Raw genomic sequence first — 19,426 nt, 5'->3', positions numbered from 1 at the left:
TAGCTCCACAGCCTCCCCTCATGGGCCATGACACCCCAAAAACCCGTATAGCTCTTCATCAGGCTGCCTCCACCATGCATCGATCGATCTCTCGGCGATCTCGCGAAGATTTCGAGCACTTGTCATCACTTTGGCAAAGAGCCGAGCACTGGATGCTGATGATGACACTATGGCAACACGAACTGGCTGTGCTCCTCCCCAACATCGATCACCAAAAAGCACTCTGGGCCGGCCGGGGCACCCAGAGGAGGAGGAACACGAACGCACCCGCGCTGCCGGGGGCACGGCACCTCGCGTCGGATATCCCCGAGATGCCGCCCGCGCTCATGTGGGCGCCGGGGGAAAGTGCCGCAAAAATTAAAGACCGAAAGCCACGCCAAAGTTGCAGTTGGTGGCATCACCCCGAGAAAGCGCTAATGCTCGCCGCATATCCGCCGGAAGATACCCCGCCGCTGCACAGGCACGGGACGGAAGGCACGCAGCCCCGCCCCCGGGCAGATTGCGCGTCCGCACCCTCACCTCCTCAACAATTGCATGCAAGCCACCGGCAACGCTTCTTCAGGTCATGTGCACACTCCCGTGTGGTCATCACTTTACGCTGGTGCTCCTCGCTTTGCTTTAACAGGTAGGCAAAGCTGGAGCTGTTGCTTGCTCCGGAATCTGGACCAGATCGTGGTTCGTGAGAAATTGTTGTTGTTCGGCGCAAAACCGCGAGGATTTAGGTAGCATAGGCGTAGGCGAGGAGCTTTTTGGCATTAGAAAAAACGTTTCTGCAGAAAGCCCCCTCGGATCCTCAAAGAGGCAGCGAAGCGTCCAAATAAAAGCGCCCAATGGGAGCTCCCTCTCCTCCCCCTCTTAAGCCCACGTACGCCCAGGGCGGCGGCAGGGGGGAACGCGAGCTCCACACATTATCCAAGCAGCACACGCAAAGATCTACAGGCTTATGTCATGGTGCGTGGCCGTGTTCTTATTCTGGAGCGTGCGTGTGTCTCGGCAACGGGTGGCTGCGCTTCGGACGACGCCTATAGGGTGGGGGCGTGGGCTCGTGGCCATGGAGATGACGGCGGCTACTCCCCTCGTTGAGGAGTGACGGCCGCGGCCGTGGCCTCGGCGTCGTCGACGGCGGCGTGTTTTTACCTCTCTACTAAGGTAGGGCAACTTGTATCCTTTGGCAATTGTTCTGGTCTGATCTGGGGGTGGTAGTGTATCTTGATGACGGGTACGTGGATGAAGATAGGGGGATGAACCTTGTGTTCTTGGGTATCTGTACCAATATCCAGGGGTTTATGATCGAAGTGGTGTGATATGTGGTATAAACCTTGGTGTTCTTCTTTTGTACCGCTAATAATTAGTTAATTGGTGTTGTAGCGCGCTACTCCTTTGTTACCCGGTTTCCTCAATGCGTTGACTACTGTCATCAATAATATGAAGTTGAGATATTAAGCTGTGTGCAAAGATGTTGATGATTTCCTCCGTATATCTCGGCATCCATCATCCTATGTATTGTTTCCGCTGATTGTTTTGTTCACAACCAATATTGGTAGTAGGCCTTTGATTTTTGCTATTTTTCAAGTGCATGAAAACAATTTATTTGCTCGATCACCGTCTTAGGATCTTGGATCAAGATCAACAACCAGCTACTTACGTATTATGGTGGTTGCTGTTGATCTAGAGAAACAAACTAGTATTAGACGGTGATTTGCTTATTACGATTATTTTCCCTGCTATTACTCCTGGCGTATGTCATGCCATATCTTGTGGCTATCCTTCCAGTGTATACGTACTCCACCCGTGTCGTGATTGTTCCGCGCGCTACTATCACATAGATTGACGGTGAAATCTATCTTGTTTTCAAACACTTAAGAAAATACTTGGTCCCATAGATTCTATCATGCATTTATATGTTCTCGTTTATTTCTTATCTGGAAAATTACTTGTTGTTTCAGAAATCTATACGATGAACATATAAGCTACGCAACCGACTGAAAATAAATCAGATGCGTCAAGCTCTGAGCTGGGTACTTTCCTGCCTCTTCTCTCCTTGCCCCCCAGTCAACGTTTGTAGCATGCAAAGTGGACCCTTTTCGTAGGCTTTGATCGATGTTGCAACGACCGCCGGGTCGATGATGATCAGGCAACACGTCACCCTGTCCCCTTGGTGCTAAAGAAGAAGAAAATGACACGACCAACTCGGCCGAGGGGCCATTTTTCGCCTTGGGCGTTGAGTGATTTACTGCATGCAGAAAGAACCAATGCAAGTACTTGACGGTGCAAATAATTGAACCGATGCGTGCCATGCACATGCATGCACGCCGTGCACACAGACGCGGTCACACAGCTAGCTACGTACGGCAGCGAACAGGACGTTCACTGATCTGCCAAGTGCCAATTCCATCCAATGGGCGTGCGTGCACGCGCGCGAAGCTTTGCCAACCCTGTGCCTGATGTCCAGCTCCTAATTTCATCAATTTGGAAGCCCATTAGCTCATTTGTTATGGCAAGCATTGCCTATACATATTGTATATTGAAATTGGGGCTGGTTGTGACAATTTGCAACTTTGGAGCCTCTTTACAAGTTTGCCATTTTAAGGGGCAGCCCAACTCGAATAGGAACAAAGTATTCTGTTACGTTCTTCCACCTTGGACGAGAGTTAGGGTTAAGGAGAGGAGAGGTTTAGATCCACCAAATCCATCCAATAGAAAGTGAAATCCGTGGGGGATTTGGAGCTTCCCACCTTGTTGGTTCCCACCTCTTGTATTGCTTCTTCATATAGTGGATTGCTTGCCGCCGCTCGTGGTTTTTTCCCGCAAGGGGTTTCCACATGAATCTTGGTGTCTACTATTGATTTGGTATTTTTCTTGCCATATGTGTTGATTCAGTCACCATCTTACTTGCTATTGATCCATATGTGAAGTGGTTGATTGTGCCGATGAGTTGGCATGAGAGGCATACGTGTGTTCTTTGATATGTTGAGATGAGATGATGAGAATTGGTATTCTAGTAAGTTTGCTGCTGCAAGTACTTTGTTGTTAAATCATTGGACGTTTTGTGATTTGTAAGTATGAAACATAGGTGCTGTTTTTGTTCACGCACATGACAAGCCCCGCGCCCAATTCCGGCCGGGCCGTAGAATCCCAGGGGATGCGGCCTCCCGGCGAGGGACTTGGGCGGCGCGGCTAGCAACGGTTGGACGGCATCGATCACAATGTTGAAAGGACCCAAGGATATGGATCTCCGTGTCCGTGATAACAGTCCGCGTCCTGGCCTGGTCGAGTCCTCGACGGCATATACTTGGTCTTGCCTACCTTCCCCTCGGAGCCTCTTCACGTCCTTTTACCTCGAATGAATCCACGTAAAGGTCGTAAGGCGATGGCATCCGAATGCCGAATCCAAGCATGAATGCATGCACGAAGAAGTCCAAGCATTTCTGCAGGTTGCTCACGTCAGGTGTGCCTTGCTTGTTTTCAGCTCTGCCCTTCCTGCCTGAGGTAGACGAAATAGTTATTGTTTTAATGGGTTTGCTTCGTAGGAAATGGCCTAATCATACAGCAGAGCGGTTAAGGAATACGAAATAAAATAATGACAATTCGTTCAGGAAACAGTAGTCAGGAGGTCTAGGCTTGCAAGCATTGGTGATATCGTCACTTAAAACAAAAAAAACAAGGGGATAATACAGGAATCCATGGAACCAAAGCGTCATGACAGCTCACAACAATTCAACAAAGAAAGTATTTTCATTATTCAAAATATAAGGTTCTGTTGTCATGCATATCTATGAAGATCAAAATAATGATTGATGGTATTTGTGAACAAGTACTGAGCTATCCTTTCGAATATTTGTGCTTGCTCATTTTAAAAATGAAGTTGGAACCCCTTACTGAATAACTATGTTCATGACAGGCAGAAGTGATTGAAGGGATCCACAATTAGAATTATTTTTTGCACTACTTGTTTCGGATTCGCAGCAAAGCTGGATCCATTATACTACTGAATTTTATCCCTTCAGCACAGATACTCCAACACTGATCGAATTTATCAGCCCGTCCACAAATTCCATCCTCATAATAACAACAGCACACCATCATCTACAATGCTGGTTCTATACTTCAGCTTATATGAGCATTCGTCAAATATGCACCTTCTACGTTGGGATATCATCCTACAAAATTACACGAACAGTTGTCTAATCGACAATTAAGGATTTGCAGACTCATATAATCCATGATGCAAGGATAACCACAACTCCAGACGCTTTTCACGCTCAAATAAAAAAGCACAAGCACAAATCACAAGGTCACGCCACGCACCTTAAGGTTCATGCGGATGTCGATTTTCATGTGCCCGTTGACGGGAGTGTATATCTCCAATTCTCCATCCGACACCTCTACAGCGGCGCGAACCGGTGGATCGGCACTGGCTACTTCCGGGATTGGGGCCTCCCGCCGTTCATCTCGCTTGGCATCAGCGCCTCGAAGAAGGCTCGAACTGAGGCCTCTCCGCGTCCACTTCTATCGCGGCGGAGAAGGATGATCCTCTCGCCGCGGGCGCCGCGCTCGTGGACCTGTCGGCGTTGACGATGGCGGCGGCGGCGGCGGGAATGGGCGAACTGCAAAGGATCTCTCCGCTGGGCCTAGGCTTAGTGGTGGGTGGGCGAAAGTTATAGCTGTTGGGCACAATAAGCCCAATGAGGTGATGGGCTGCTTCCAATTTTTGCCCAAACTTCACTTTCGGATTTTTTATTTGAAAGCAGAAGTTAACAGAGTTTCAGCTTCGGAAACGAACTATTTAAACGCTTTGCTCCAGAAATCGAAACACAAGCTTGGAGAAACTCACGGTTAAGCATCTAGAACACAAAATCAGCAATCAGATTATCATACCGTTCTTCATTAACCCTATTTGCAACATCCGTTCAGGAATGAAAATGCAGGCTACACGGTCAGCTATCTGCAGTCTGCTAGCAGCGCCAAATGAGCAAGAACACAGACGGAGACATACACATACTGACACACACACGAGAGTTACAAGCCTATTTTACATGTGATTTCTTATTGGATGGATTTATCCGTTCTGCTTCTCGTACACTATCGCCTGCCTTCAGCTGACTTCAGTAACTGATGACGATGAGCAGCCCGATCGCCGTGACTATGATGGTCGATGGCACCCCGAATCGGAGGTGGCTCCAGAAGGTGAGATTGTAGCCGAAGAACTGGGCTCGCCTGGCCTGCTCGCACACGATCAGATTCGCGGCGGAACCCAAGAGGGTGAGGTTCCCAGCCACGGTGCTGACCCATGCAAGAATGAGCCAGGCCTTCCTCTCTGAACCATGAGAAATTGCGGCAGCTGATGCAGCCACTCTTGTACCGAGCAACAATACTGAAAAAAGAAAAGAAAAGTTCCGATATAGGATGAACATGCTGGATCTAATTACTCTCGCAAACTTCTGAGTTCTGAAGTACAGTACAGACTAAAAGACCATAAGTTGCTCAGTTCAGTATAATATATAGATCTCTGGTTTGGATAAATTAAGTGCCTTCAAACCTATTTCTGTGAGAACAATATAACTTCCATGATTACTTTCCACAAATATAGGCTCAGGATTGAATGTTTTACAGCACAGAAAGTACTCTGATAAAGCACTACAAATATTTTAAGTCTTACTAAAGTCAGTGTTCCTCTTTGTGGATCATGAATTGTTGTGGCAATTCAGTTTAATTCTGTACAAATTTTGCAAATGATGTACAAATTTCAGTTTTGCGCACCAAATGCTAGAGTAATATTCCAGTTCCTTTAATCATGCTAGGCACCAGAAAAGAACAGAGAGACCAGAAGGCCATATGAGCACACAGCCTCTAAAATACCAATATAACAGATTTCTTAAACAAAATAGCATATATGTTATAAAGTATTAAATGATTACAGATGGCCGTGTTCATAAAATTTCCAATAGTGCCCAAAAGAAATCAATTTGAGAAAAAGTACCTGTGGGAACATTTGAGGCCACATTTGAAAGGATAAGAATCACCACCGCAAGAAGTGCAACACCTTTGGCACTATCAATTCGTGAATATGGTTCCACTAACTCCCATAATGTGTTCGGGATGCCAGTTTTGTTGAAACCATCAACCGTGATAAACATCCCGCAGAAAAAGATCAGCAATGAGTATGACACCTGCAAGTCAAGAAGATGATCATCATTCATGCTAAGAAAAGTATCAACTCTCTAAGCATTGATCAAAATTTGAGGAACATACCTTCTCAAGGCAAGCCTGTGCATCTGTAAAATCAAGTGCCAGAAGAACAAGAGCTGCAGTAATTGCAGTCCAGGACATGTTAAGCCCCATTAGAAGTGCAATGAGCATACCGAGAGTTATAAGATAAACAGCAGTCTTCCACACAAGAATTTTCCACCTTTTCTCTGCAACTTCAGCTTCTTTGTCCTTTTCCCCATTGGTGTCAGGGGAGGGTGGCAGGTCCTCTATTATCACACTCCTTTGTTGGCTAGCAGTTCTAGTGAACTTCCTTGAGGATGCACCTTCATCTCTCCTATCAGGAACCGTCGAGACCTCTACCATCTCGTGTGACATGCTCGATGCCCGCAGAGACTTGATGGCGAGTTGAATGTCAGCCTCAGAATTGATGCTTCTGCTCCTCAGGTTCTCATTCACACTGGTACTGACACTGTTGCTCCTGATGATTGGTTCACTTATGCAATCCACATCATCTGGATTCAGGGAAGAAACATGTGACATTCTAGCCGGTGTGAACCGATGTGAGGTAACCTCATCGTCGGCAACAACCTCTGGCCCTTCTGGTTGCCCACCTTCCTGATCCTTCTCCACAGACAGGTATTTCCAGAAGTACAAAAGGAGGATAGCAGCATTTGTCAGAACCCCAACAATCATTGCTGGGAAAACTCCTAGCAGGAACTGACCAAATGAAATCCCACTCTCCACTGCTATGACAAGGTTCTGAGGGTTACCAATCGGCGTCGCAGCAGAGCCGATGTTTGAACTAGTGGCAAGGGCCAGAAGGAAAGGCTGTGGTGGTAGGTTGTTCTGCCTAGCAACCTTGAGGATGAATTCAGTGAGCACGACACAGCATGTGTCATTGGTGAAAAGTGCGCTTGCAAAGGCAGACACAATGCAAACTCGGAAGAGCAGGTCCTTGCTACCTCTGCTCTTCCATGAGAGCAGGTTACCGAGGTACTTAAACATGTCAGCCCTCTCAAGGAAGATGCTGACGACCATTGTCCCAAAGAGCAGGCCGATGATCGGGAGGTCAATTGCAGCATATGCGTCCTCCGGGGAGATGACACGGAACAGGACCATTAGCATAGCACCAAGGAGGGACCCAGCCGTCCGTCCAACAGGCATGAACGGGACAGTGGGGAAGACAGCCATCACCCAGAAAATCCCAAAGGCGATACATCCCAGCACTACTTTGGAAGTCCCTGCCAACGCCATATTAGCAAATTCTCTCTTCTGCTACAACTAAAACTCTAACAATTGCACTTCAAGAACCTGTCACAACTCACAAATTAAAGAGAGTACAGAACAACCCCCAAATACCAAGGCCGGTCAGACTAGGCTCACGAGAAGGGTCCTGCTGGAATCAACCACCTCCTTGCCCAACCAATTAACTCAAGACCCTGCAAAATTGGAGCAGACACAAAAATGTTGGACATAAACCAAAGAGCTAGAAAGTAATATTGCTAAAAAAAGAAAAGAGAATAAAATCTTAAAGGATGTGCAATGATCTCAAATGAAGTAGTGTATTCGTCCCATTAAACTAATGCGATTTAGCATGAAACGATGTTAGACTGCACGAAAACGGGGAACACGTATTGGTATCAAGCACCATCACGCCTACTCACGGTGTATCCTGCAACAATTCAAGCGAGAGAAAAAAAAGCCTTTATCAATACAGAGCTTTCACACAGTCAGTACAAATAAAGCCAAAAGGATCCCAAGATTTTGGACAGCTGCTGCTACGACTAGAACAAGCAGGTAAAACACTAGAACCCTACATGCCCCCTACAAGATTTCGGTGCAGATCAAACTGGTTTTGCAGTGGATTAGAGCCGGCCTTACCGAAGACAGAAGATCCGGCACAAATCCACGCAAGGCACCGGTATCAAGAAGGGGTATTTGTGTGCTACGCTACGATCGGATTGCGAGAGAAATTTGGCATGGGCGCAGGGCTGCTCACCTTCGAGTAGGGGATCGGATGGGAGGGCGGCTAGTCCACAGTGCTGCCAGGCTGCTAGAGGAGGAGGAGGACGAGGTGGTGGATTGGTGGAAGCGGAGGGGAGAATAAAGTGGCGGTGGTGGGCATGGAGGCATGGAGGTGGGGGCGGCTAAATAGGGGCGCGTCGCCATGGGAGCCGTGTGGGCGGGCGTGTGGGGGAGGGCAGTGCCTCCTCCGCTTTCACGGGATGTGGTGGACTTGGGTCAAGGGTCCCACATGCAGTGGGGCTCTAGGATGGCATTTTACTACGCGTACTCAGCCGGAGCTCCCGTTTTTTGGGTAATGGGTGATTATTTTCGTCTAGAGGATATGTTTGTTCTCTGATCTTGTAAGGCCATGTTTATTTAGGATTATAATAAGTTGGATTATGGGTCATGGGTACTATGGTAAAATATTACTTTGGGATCATGTATAATTTGAAATAAGCTATCCAAGACTAGCGTATTTCAGATTATTTGTGATCCTCTAGCGGTCCCGTGATGATTTTTTATCCTCCTACCCTTGGACCATAATCCAACTTATATAATTTAGGAGGAAAACAAACATACCCTAAGTATAGAAACATAATTCGCTACTGCCTCCGACTATACTTGAACGTTATATGGACAGGTTGTACCTGGATAACCTTTTTTTAATTCGTGGATCAAAGTGCATCTAATAAACTGGATTAATTCATGGATAGCCTATTTAGCTTTCTTGTCGAAGGAATTGCTCTTCTTTTTGTATCGTGAACAATCTTTTTAGTAAGTTGGGACAAGATTGAGCGTCGCAAACATAAAAAAAGTTCATGTTGCTCTCGCGACTCTTTTCGGGATATAGGATCGGGTGTTTTTCTGGTGCAAAATCCTAAGTTTGAGAATATATTGTATGAGAAAATAAACATAAAAAATAATTTCTGAAGACCATTTTCTATTGAAACTATACATTGCAATATGGATAAGGAGACTACTAATAGATTTGCCATGCAAAATGCCCTCACATCACCAAACTTTGGTCGACTTCTAAAAGGGGCATGTCATGGAAAGTAACGGTCGAATTTGTGTTGGGTACTGGTTCAATTTTCGTATGGAGCTGTTGTCATCAGAGTACACCTAGCATTTTTCCTTTTCCCGTGCTAGTGAATCCGTTATTCGGTTCCTGAGAGAACTACGATTAGAGACGGAACCCAGATTTTTGATGTTTCAGATTTGGAATTTAGCGCGTGGGAGTTTGCCCAGCTGACTGATGTTTGAATTGGATTCCTGCTGATGGTGCCCATTTCTTCAGATCCAAGAAAACGCGTCCGGTTGAAGCGACAAAACTAGAGGGCAGCTATCAATATCGATTGCTTTACGTCCCCCGGTATATATCCGGTCCGGGGAATAAATGCAATTATGAAAAATCTTTTCTGGAGAATAAAAAGGAGATATTGGGATTACGAGGAAATAGGAGTACTCCTACTACTTAGGAGAGGTAAAGGATCAGGCTCAATAAAGATCGGATCACATAATATGATATGATTTTGAACGTAGGGCTGAATTGGATTGTGAAGAAGATATGGGGCCATGATCCATTACCACCCTATGCGACACGTTTTCGGTGTAATAAAAATAGGATTTCTATGGACAATGATCAATTTTAGATTTTGGTAGGAGCTGTACAAGGAACCTGTCATAGTTATAAGGACATATGCTTGGAAAAGAAGAAAAATATGATCCACTCCTACAGGAATAAGAGAAAATTCCGGCACTTGAAACGAAGCTTTATTTCTAGTCTAGCTCATCATCAAGCGTCGGTTGCACTGACTGACAGGGATGGGTTGACGTTAGTGGCATCAGCTGTGATGAGGTCTTAAAAGTGCGGTTAGACCCAGTACAGTGTCCACTAGTAACAGTGCTCCCTCAGATGGTGCCTTCTGTCATCTGCTTGTATTTTTTTTAAAGAGATTTGCAGTCTCAATAGTGGCAAAGAGCGGAGCCACGTGTCAATAAACTTGTGGACAGCCACAGATCAGATGAAGGAAAAAAAATAATTTAGCTTGGGCACATGACCTACCCTGTCTAAACAAAAGGCAGAGCACGGAGCCTAGTGGCACACTACACTGCTGGAAACTTGGAAGTGCCAGACCCATGAACTGAAAGAGAAAACACTGGCAAGTGGCCACCGATGCAAGCCCTGAACTTGCATGTCAGCAACGCCGACCAGCTAGATAGCCTACTGTCCTGTGGCTTCACTGCATGCCAGTAAACCTAGCTAGAACAGTGATCGATCAGAGACGAGATGCAGAGCTTGATGCCTCCATCCCCCAGATAGCTAGGGCGGCGGCGTCAAATTCAATCGCCCGCGCGCGTCGTCTGATTTGATTTGAAGACAAGGTCATGTGGTGTGTTTCATAAGTGCCCTAACGACATCAGACCGGGACAATTCACCTACAAGTACCGCAAGTTGCTGCAGCACAACAGCCAGCATCAGGGCTACGCATCACCGTTCGATCGGATCAGCCTGCGACCGACACCAACCTCCAGCCGTCCACCAAGTCCGGGCTTTTGGCCCAACTGAGGCCCGCGTCCGTGCAATCAATCACATGCTGGGAAAGAGAGAGGGGGATAGGATAAGATGGTGTCAGGTTTCTTCGTGGCCGTCGCTTTGGGAGCTATAAAAAGTTGATCGTTGCAGACTCGCAGCAGCAGCTTCAAGGAACACCGCGAAAAAAGGCCCGGGTTGTCAACTTGTTTCAGGGATAAGCTTCGGTTCGATTTCGATCTGCTGCCTGTCACGGTTGCTCCGCCCGCCCAGGACACATCATCGATGCCTTCTGATTCTCCTCAAAATAACTACGCCTACCTACCTAGCTACCACCGCAGTGATCCCGTGTTGACAGAAAAAAAAACGTAAAAAATGGTGTTGATTTTTTGCACTGTTACTGTACCTGTGGCTGATGCTGTTTTCTTCTTCTTTTTTTGTGCACAAAATCTTCGAGCTGTCTTGTCAAATATTGTGAATGGATGATTGGTGCCCCCATTTGGATCGAAAATTCACTGATGACAGGGAGCCGGGGATGTTGAAGTACTCGTGCTTCCAACAAGTTCTGCCCGGGCGCTAGCTCATTGCCCTGGCCCTGGCGACATGTATGCCGTATGCGTGTGCGTGTCCCCGTGATCCCGTCCCAAGTTGCTGGCGATCGACCCGTGCATGTTGTTCTGGTAGTGCCGGCTCCAGTACTGCACCCATGTCTCTCCAGTCTCCACTATGAACTACTCCTACTCTAGTGCTGCAACTATTTATACTGCATGTACGATCTATACTAGTGCGATCTGGCTTTAGTTCAGGATATGTCATGTAGTGCTGCAACTTGTTCGCGCATGCACATACCGAGACGTACGTATATGTGCGCACCGAGTACAGTCAAGCGCGTATGCACACATGAGCGTTTCAGTCCAGCCGCGACGACTGCTTGCTGTGTACGTACGCTGGATTCGAAACATGTGCACTACTCCTCGCTCGCTTCTTTGGCTACTCCAGTTACTAGTACTTTGTACTTATCAGACCGGCCGGCTTCAAATTCGAGATCACCATCATCTACTCTGATGACGATCGGTTCAGGGGATAGACTGATGAAAGAGATTGAAGGCTGAAGCTGCGGAGTACTACACACATATACGAGGTCAAATAAAAGAAAGGTAGGTACGCGTACGTGTATATGTACGTTATGAAAGCGTTCCTTCTCACGGATACAAATGCATACAAACCTAGCAGGCCGGCGGCAAGTGCACCTTGCTATATATCATGTCACATAACACATCCCTATCTTACCATTCATGCCTGAAAGCAAAGCAAGAACCAGCAAGGATCGGACGAAGTAGGAGTTGAGATATACAGAAGGAACTTACACAATGCCCCGATTCCGCGTAGCAGCCGGCCCTTCAGCTTGCGCCTTGCTGACTATCCTCCGATATGATGGCCGCCGGCCGGCCGACCGATGCCGCCCAACACGGCACCAAACTCTCTTGTGCTGGCGAGCGCACGGTGCTCAATCTGTCGTGCGCGCGCCTACCTGCTTCGTAGTTGGTACGAGGCGGCCAGGCTTGTTTATATACGTCCAGCGCTGCGCTGGTAGGCCGGTGGATGGCTGCGGCTGCTTGGTGGTGGTGGTGAAGTGAGGCAGACGACGCCGGGCTTAAATAAGCGGCGCGGCGGGGCGGGCGACGTACGTGTGCGGCCACCAAAGGCTCGCCGCGCCCGCGCTCTTTTTTCTAATGCCAGCAGCTCCATGAATCGATCTGCCGCCGGGGCGCGATCTCTGTAGGTACGGACGCCACCGGTCCACGGCCCTGTTAACGCCGACAGCGACGCCGCAGCTTCATTCGCAGCAGCAGCACCACAGCTTAAGAGCTACTAGCTCGTATGAATCCGATCCCTTTCTCGCCGGGGACGAGCCAGGACGGTTGGCTCGTCGCCGTCCGCCCAATCCATCCGCAGCCGTGTCGCCGTCGGCCGGTCGTATGCGTGCGTTGCGACCCTGGGTACGTGGTGCGGGTAAAAAAAGTCAGGCGGGCTCATTAAGGTTTAACAACGCGTGGTTTACCTAACTAATCGCGTTGGATTATCGCTTTGTGTTTGGTGGGGGACCCGGGACTGTTCAACTGGAAGAGCCGATGAACAGGGCCGGCCGGGGAAGATGACCATCTTTTTTTTTTAGATAATGGGGAAGATGACCATCTTAATGCTATGGATGAGGAAGGATAATCCGTGCCTGCATTGCGGCAGAATCTATCCATGGATGAACATGAACTGGTGGATGGCTGCGCTTTTTTCCCCGTAAAGCGAGCATGATGGCACTGCATCAGATCAACGACGTTCGTTCGGATTGGATATTTGACCGGCTGGCAGAGAGAAGGATCAATGCAGTAAAATGTCTTTATAATCGTTGCTAATCATGTCCCGGTATTAATTATTTGCTGAATTTTGATCGGTTGACGCACGCATAGGCACAGCATAGATGCGTGTATGTGTATCCTAGGTTCCAAGTACGAACGAAGGCGTGCGAACGAAGGCAGAGGAGGAGGAGGGAGCTGATGAGATTGTGATAATCTAACAATCTTTGCTGTCCAATGTTAATTAGCACATTAAGCACCACGTCATCTCCGCAACGGCAAAAAGCAAGGAAGCTTCAATCATGCTAGCTGTTGCTCTTGCTTAAACGATACAAATGTTAAACAAACTTTTTTTTGTAGTACGTACTAGAAGAAGTTGATAGGTTTATTTTCCTTTCTTCGGTCTTGTCGTAATGAGCTCAAATGGGTCATCTCGACGGCTCTGATGATTGCTCTATGATATAGACGATCGATTGATTGGATATGCTAAATGTAGGAAATTTTGTTTGCTCTTTATCTGATAATTTTAGTAGGGATCGATGCCTCAGTGTGCATATCTAAATATTTGCTATTGGCACCATCTCAACTAGATTCTGTTTCGCTTCGTGTATGCTCCCCCGCTTTCCTAATAGCTCATCTTGATCATTAATATAAGTTCATCTAGACATCATCGACGCGATCTCTTATGTGTCAATTTAACTGTGCAAATATTTTATAAAAACATTTGCTCAAAAAATATGTGTAAAAACTGTACTGTTGTTTTAAATAGAAATGACTGCTGTATATATATATTGTGAAAGTGTATTTCATGATGAATCTATTATTAACATGAACCTTATATTTCCAGAAGTATTTCAGAATCTGCCTTCTTTAGTCATGGTCCTTTAAATTTTTGAATTTGATCAAATTTTGAAGAAAAATTGCGCCCTCCCAAAAAAAAACGGAAAAATGACTTTCTAGCTCCAACCCTGCTTCCCCTTACTGCTTTTGCCCAATCCCTTCGTTCATGCCGGAACCTCATCATCTGAAAGTTCTGAATGTGAATCCGCCAACACCGGCATGTGCACTGCCCTCGAGTTCTCACGGTGCGATCATGGAGATGACTGCCATTGCGACTGCCCTCGAGTTCTAGTAGTACTGTAGCTCCAAAACAAAGTGCTCCAAGTTGTATGATTATTGGCAGTATGGATCCCTGACCAAATTAAATTCTATCCATTCCGACCCCGGTAGAATCAGAATTTTTTTATTTTAACCCTTTTAAATCTAAAATTTTAAAATAACCTCTCCCAATCTAAATTAGCAAAAACTAGCGCTTTTGGTCGTGCCAAAAGCCGTGGCACGACTTATAACAGAGTCACGTCACATGCAATGGTGTGACTAAAATCCCACGATGGCGCGGCCACCACGTGGGGCTGACGTGCCAAGTTGCGTGGTGTGACGGTCAGTCACGCCAAAGTATGGCATGACAAGCTCCTTGCTAGCCTTTTTCTAAGTAGCCTTATTTCCTTCTATATTTTAATTAGCTAATGAGATCATAAATTCTTCAAACTTGTCAGGTATAATGCATGGAGTGTATATATTCCATTTTAAGTGTTGGTACTCTAAATATGGTGTATAAAATGAAGTATCCAATTTATAAATAGGTTAAGTGATCTCGAGCTTAGCTTCAGAGTTTCGGTGATATCCTGTCATGGTTAAAAATAGTGATAAGTTCAAACTTTAGGCTCCAAAATAAATAATCAAGTCTCCATTTTGGTCCTTCTTAACTTCCCAAATCCCGATATTCCTACTCAATTTTCAGGTGAACTAAAGTTGATACATGAAATCTTTTTAAAACATAATCCAAAGAAGCATAGTTATCACTGTTTCCAGGACTCGGTGAGATTTCCCGTCGAGGCTGAAAATGGGATAATTTGCAACCTTGGACTTGATCTTTGAACTCTCATTGCTCTAGATCGTTGAACCATAATCTTTCTATGACAATGTGTATAATTTCTACTCCAACTTTCATGTTGTCCAAATTTGGAGTGTTTGGCCAAAATCCAAAAATCCACACCCCTCAACATGGCTATTTGATAACATATCCACAACACAGACATTTCAGCCACTTGGGAAACAATAACTCTTAGACTATTTTGAAATAGGATTTTTCATTATTTACATCATATTTTGGAGTGCAAGCACTTAAAATGGAACATGTATACTTTATGTATTATGTCTACCAAGTTTGGAGAATTTAAGTGCTGATTAGCTAATTAAAGTATAAAAGGAAATAAGGTTAAGTGAACTGATTTTTTTTGCACTTACTACACATGCTAGCAACCTGCAACCAGCTCGACGCTGGTCACGCCATACATGCTGGCGTGACCGCACCATTGTGGTATTTTATTGTGGTATTTTAGTCACACCATTGCATATGGCGTGACTCTGTTATAAGTCGCACCATGTCTTTTAGCGCGACCAAAAGCGCTAATTTTTGGTAATTTAGATTGGGTGGGGTTATTTTCAAAATTTTAGATGTAAAAGGGTTAAAATAAAAAAATAATTCGGTAGGATCAAGGGCAAGCGGACGAGGTCGCGTGCTTGTCCAGGTGGGAAGGCATTTATGGATGCTCGTCCCCACGAGTTTCAATGCGTGTATTTGGATATCACCTCAGCACTGAAAAAGCAGCTGCATGATTTCGTCCACGGCCTCGTCGTGTACTGCAGTTTTTCCTCCGTTTTAACTGCTCTTGACTTCAGAACATGATTGAAGCTTCATGTTCTAGTAAGATAGTTATTTATATCCAACAATTACTCTATTAATATGTTGTTTACACAATATAAATGTGTATTTGTAAGAAAGTATTTTTTAAAATATAAATCTATTAGCATCAACCTTGTATCGCAAAAATTATGTGGCAGTAGAATAATGGTTGCTCCTTTTTTCTAAAGAATTGAAATAACCACCCTTGCAATTTCAGACGACAGAGTGGTTGTCTTTGTTGTCACGTACTCACGTGTTATATATCACACCAATTCTGTTGGCTGTACGATGTAATTGATGTGTCTTATACTCCTATTCGACCTACTACCGATATATATAGATGTAGATACACTTAGTACACCGAATTGTCAGCGTTACGATTTGCAAGTGCGTACAGCATGCCAGTTGCAGCCAGGCACTGATGCACGTCGTCGATAAGCTAGCTATACTGGGAGTAGATGGTGCCCGCGCATTGAATGCGTTCACAAGTCGCCTCGCCAAAATAATTGCACGCCACGAAACCATGGTCCTCCGATCGATTTCGACGGCATGCAGCTAGCTCGCTAGCTCCCTGCGAAGTCTTCCCTCCATTCACACCATCTATCAGCACATGTAATGCTCTCGCTCTCCCAGCACTCCATCATATGCTGCGGCTTCACTTTCAAATCGCTGGCTGGAAAACTGAGCATTGGTTCTGGCCCTTAGTATCGGTTGATTTTTGACTCGGTACTAATGTGAGCATTAGTACCGTGTCTAACGGCTAGTTCCCTAAGAGCCTCCCGTGACCCCTTTAATATCGGTTGGCTCCAACCGGTACTAAAGGTCACCCATCCACCCGGTACTAATGTGCCTGAGCCCGGTACTAATGTGCAACCTTTAGTATCGGTTGTAGCTCCCAACCGGTACTAACTGCCCACCCGCCTCCTTATCTCTTCTCTCTCAAACTTATCTCCTCTTCTCTCACACTTATCTCTTCCCCTTCTCTCTTCTCCCCAGCCGCCCCCTCTCCCGCCGCAGGCCTCGCCCCCTCCTCTCTCGCTCCCCCAATCTCTGCTCAATCGCCAGCCAGCTCTGCTGCCCCTCCCCTTCCCCCTCTGCTCGTCCCTCACTGGCAGTGAGTAGTGGCAGCGCGGCGAGGTGCAGGGCAATGAGGAGCGACAGCAAGGAAGCGGTGACGTGCGGGGGTGCAGCAGCGCGCGGGGGAGCAGCGGCCAGCCGGAGGCGGCGGGGTGCAGGGGCCTGCTGCAGGCCGGACGCGGCGACGCGCGGGGCATAGGTATTTTCTTTTTTCTTTTTTGCTCCGGGGCTGACGGCGGCGGCGCCACCACGCCCCTCTCCCTCCCCCGCACCTCCCCTCCCCTCCCTTCCCTCCTACCGTGCCTAAGCTCCGGCGCTCCAGGCTCTGGCGGCTGCCAGACCGACGGGGCAGCGAGGTGCGGCCGGCCGGATCCGGCGGGGCCACAGATGTCGGCAGGCGGCGGGGCGGCAGCGGGGCAGCGAGGTGCGACCAGTGGGATGCGGGTCGCGGGGGAGGGGTAGCCGGCGCCGACGAGGCGCGGTGGCGGCGCAGCCGGGTGCACCCAGCGGGATGCAGGGCCAGGCGGCCGGCCGGATTTCTTTTTTTATTTTTTCTAATATCCTGTAGTACCGATTATTTGACCCGGTACTAGTACCCTTTAGTACCGAAGTAGCAATACCGGTTGTACAACCAGTAATAAAAGGGGATTAGAAACCGATACTGAGGATGCTTTCCCCAGCAGCAGCAGTGGAATGGTCGCTGCTCAATCATCTCCCGCTAGGGATCGGTTGAAGGCTACGGCTTGGACTTTGGACCATGAGCACAGACGACCACACAAGCATTTCCCAGATGTTGAGATCGATGGATACATGCATGGACACTGTTGCTCGCGTACGTACGACGTGTAGTAGGGTTTTTGGGATCGTGGTATGCGTGGCACCTGCTGGGTGATGTACATGTACCGATGTACGTACAAGATAAAGCGGTTCATCGTTACCTGTGTGATGGCCTCACTTGTTGACTTGCTGCCGTACTTTAATTTAAGCTACTCTGGACGATAAGACGACTGATCGAGTCAAGCTGTAACAGCAGGCATTGACAAAAGCAGCTTGTTTGGATGCATTTTTCAGCTAGCTAGCTGATCGGTCGATGGTCTTCCTTAATTTGTTCGGCAGTGAGTAGTATAGTACGTTTTTCATCATTAGGGTTCTTTGACAATTGACAAACGTGGGAATGCATCAGATCCTCCCGAAGTTAATTTCCATGGTTAGTGTTACCGGATTTGATTATGCATGAGATTGTACGCTATGGGTACTCGACCTACACCCTACACATCCTATCTCTTGGAACTTTGTGCCGGCCTAGTCTGTATGTAGTACGCGAAGTGAACTAGCTAGCTTGGTTAGTTAGAACACGCCATTCCCTCTATCCAGCAAGCTAGATAGATATGCACACCCAGTTCACGTTTCAGTCCAGTGCAACCTTAGTGTTGAGAAGATATTTTTGCAAGATGTGGCCGCAAATGTCAAGGCTATCTGTACATTTCCATCGATCCACACATCCATTACCTACTACCGTTAGTAAATACTATGCTTCCTTTTTCTCTCGATCGAACACGCGCGCACAGGAGCAGAGCAGGACGCGATGCGAGCTGTTTTCAGCCAGGCAGGCTCATGATTCTTCAGGAGCCCAGCTCACTGTACGTGCGTCCATCCATCAGTGATACACTGACCGCCTGACGCTGAAATCTTGTGGAGCAGCAGCAGCGGCTGGTGGTAGCCTTCACCCTGCCGGTTCTTTCGAACCCGACACCCAGCTGGTACGATTCCCTGACAAATTTGGGAAGCCCTGGCCGGCTACCTCACCTGACCCGCGCGCGTCAGAATCCGGAGCGCGTCACACCGAACCCAACCCCAACAACCCGCCGCGAAGCCGACGGAGCGGGACACCGGAGAAGAGAAACCCAACAAAAAACACGTCCATTCTCTCGTGTCCAGGCCGTCCGATCGTGTCCTGCGCCGCGCTCTCTCCGACCAACTCGGCTCCTGGAAGGTGCAGCGCGCCATCCATCAATCGCCTCGCGAAATAATTTGCATGCACGTCTGAACGGCGATGGGTCAGTAGCACGTTTTCCTGAGGGTTGTTTCAGGCTACAGCGTGCAAACTGTGTGCCGTGCTTTCTTCTTTCTCCATCAGGATCAAGCAGCCGTTTCAGATCCTGTGAAGAGGTTAACCCGGCACGGCGCCATCGTTTTCACCCTGCAGGCTGAGGTCAATGCCCGAGTAAGTGTGCCACTGTGATTTTCCTTGATGGCTGACAGCGTAGTGCAGACGAGGGAGAGGACAGACACGGTGAAAAGCGGGACAGAGACGTTGGCTGTACTGTACAGCCGTGTGTTGTGCGTGCAGCTGGAATATTTGTATATATACAAGTATTTTTTTAAACCAAGATATATCCAAGTATTGACTTGTGTGTTGCAGAGGAAGGGATGATGAGTGGATGGATGGCCGGATTTCTACGCTTTATCCGTCGCTGTAGCCATTAATAGAGGATTTGTCTC

General features: G+C 47.3%; 1 protein-coding gene across 9 annotated transcripts; it reads right to left on the bottom strand.

Annotated features, from left to right (window-relative positions):
• Positions 1–4,836: 4,836 nt before the first annotated feature.
• Positions 4,837–12,377, bottom strand: LOC117836083 (silicon efflux transporter LSI2). 9 transcript variants are annotated; one of them, XM_034715451.2, is made up of 5 exons: positions 12,118–12,377; positions 7,536–7,649; positions 6,253–7,451; positions 5,981–6,170; positions 4,837–5,374 (listed from the first exon to the last, which is right to left on the bottom strand). In XM_034715451.2, the coding sequence occupies exons 3-5, from the start codon at positions 7,399–7,401 to the stop codon at positions 5,106–5,108; spliced, it is 1,608 nt and encodes a 535-aa protein (XP_034571342.1). In that variant the 5' UTR covers positions 7,402–7,451; positions 7,536–7,649; positions 12,118–12,377; the 3' UTR covers positions 4,837–5,105. The 9 variants fall into 9 exon arrangements, with proteins under 9 accessions (XP_034571342.1, XP_034571345.1, XP_034571338.1 ...); XM_034715454.2 differs by having other exon boundaries at positions 6,253–7,436; XM_034715447.2 differs by lacking the exon at positions 12,118–12,377 and adding an exon at positions 8,210–8,385 and having other exon boundaries at positions 7,536–7,882.
• Between the last annotated feature and the right edge of the window lie 7,049 nt (positions 12,378–19,426).

This window comes from Setaria viridis, chromosome 9 (assembly GCF_005286985.2).
Source record: "Setaria viridis chromosome 9, Setaria_viridis_v4.0, whole genome shotgun sequence".
NCBI classification, from domain to species: domain Eukaryota; kingdom Viridiplantae; phylum Streptophyta; class Magnoliopsida; order Poales; family Poaceae; genus Setaria; species Setaria viridis.
This window is presented reverse-complemented; position numbering and strand designations above follow the sequence as displayed.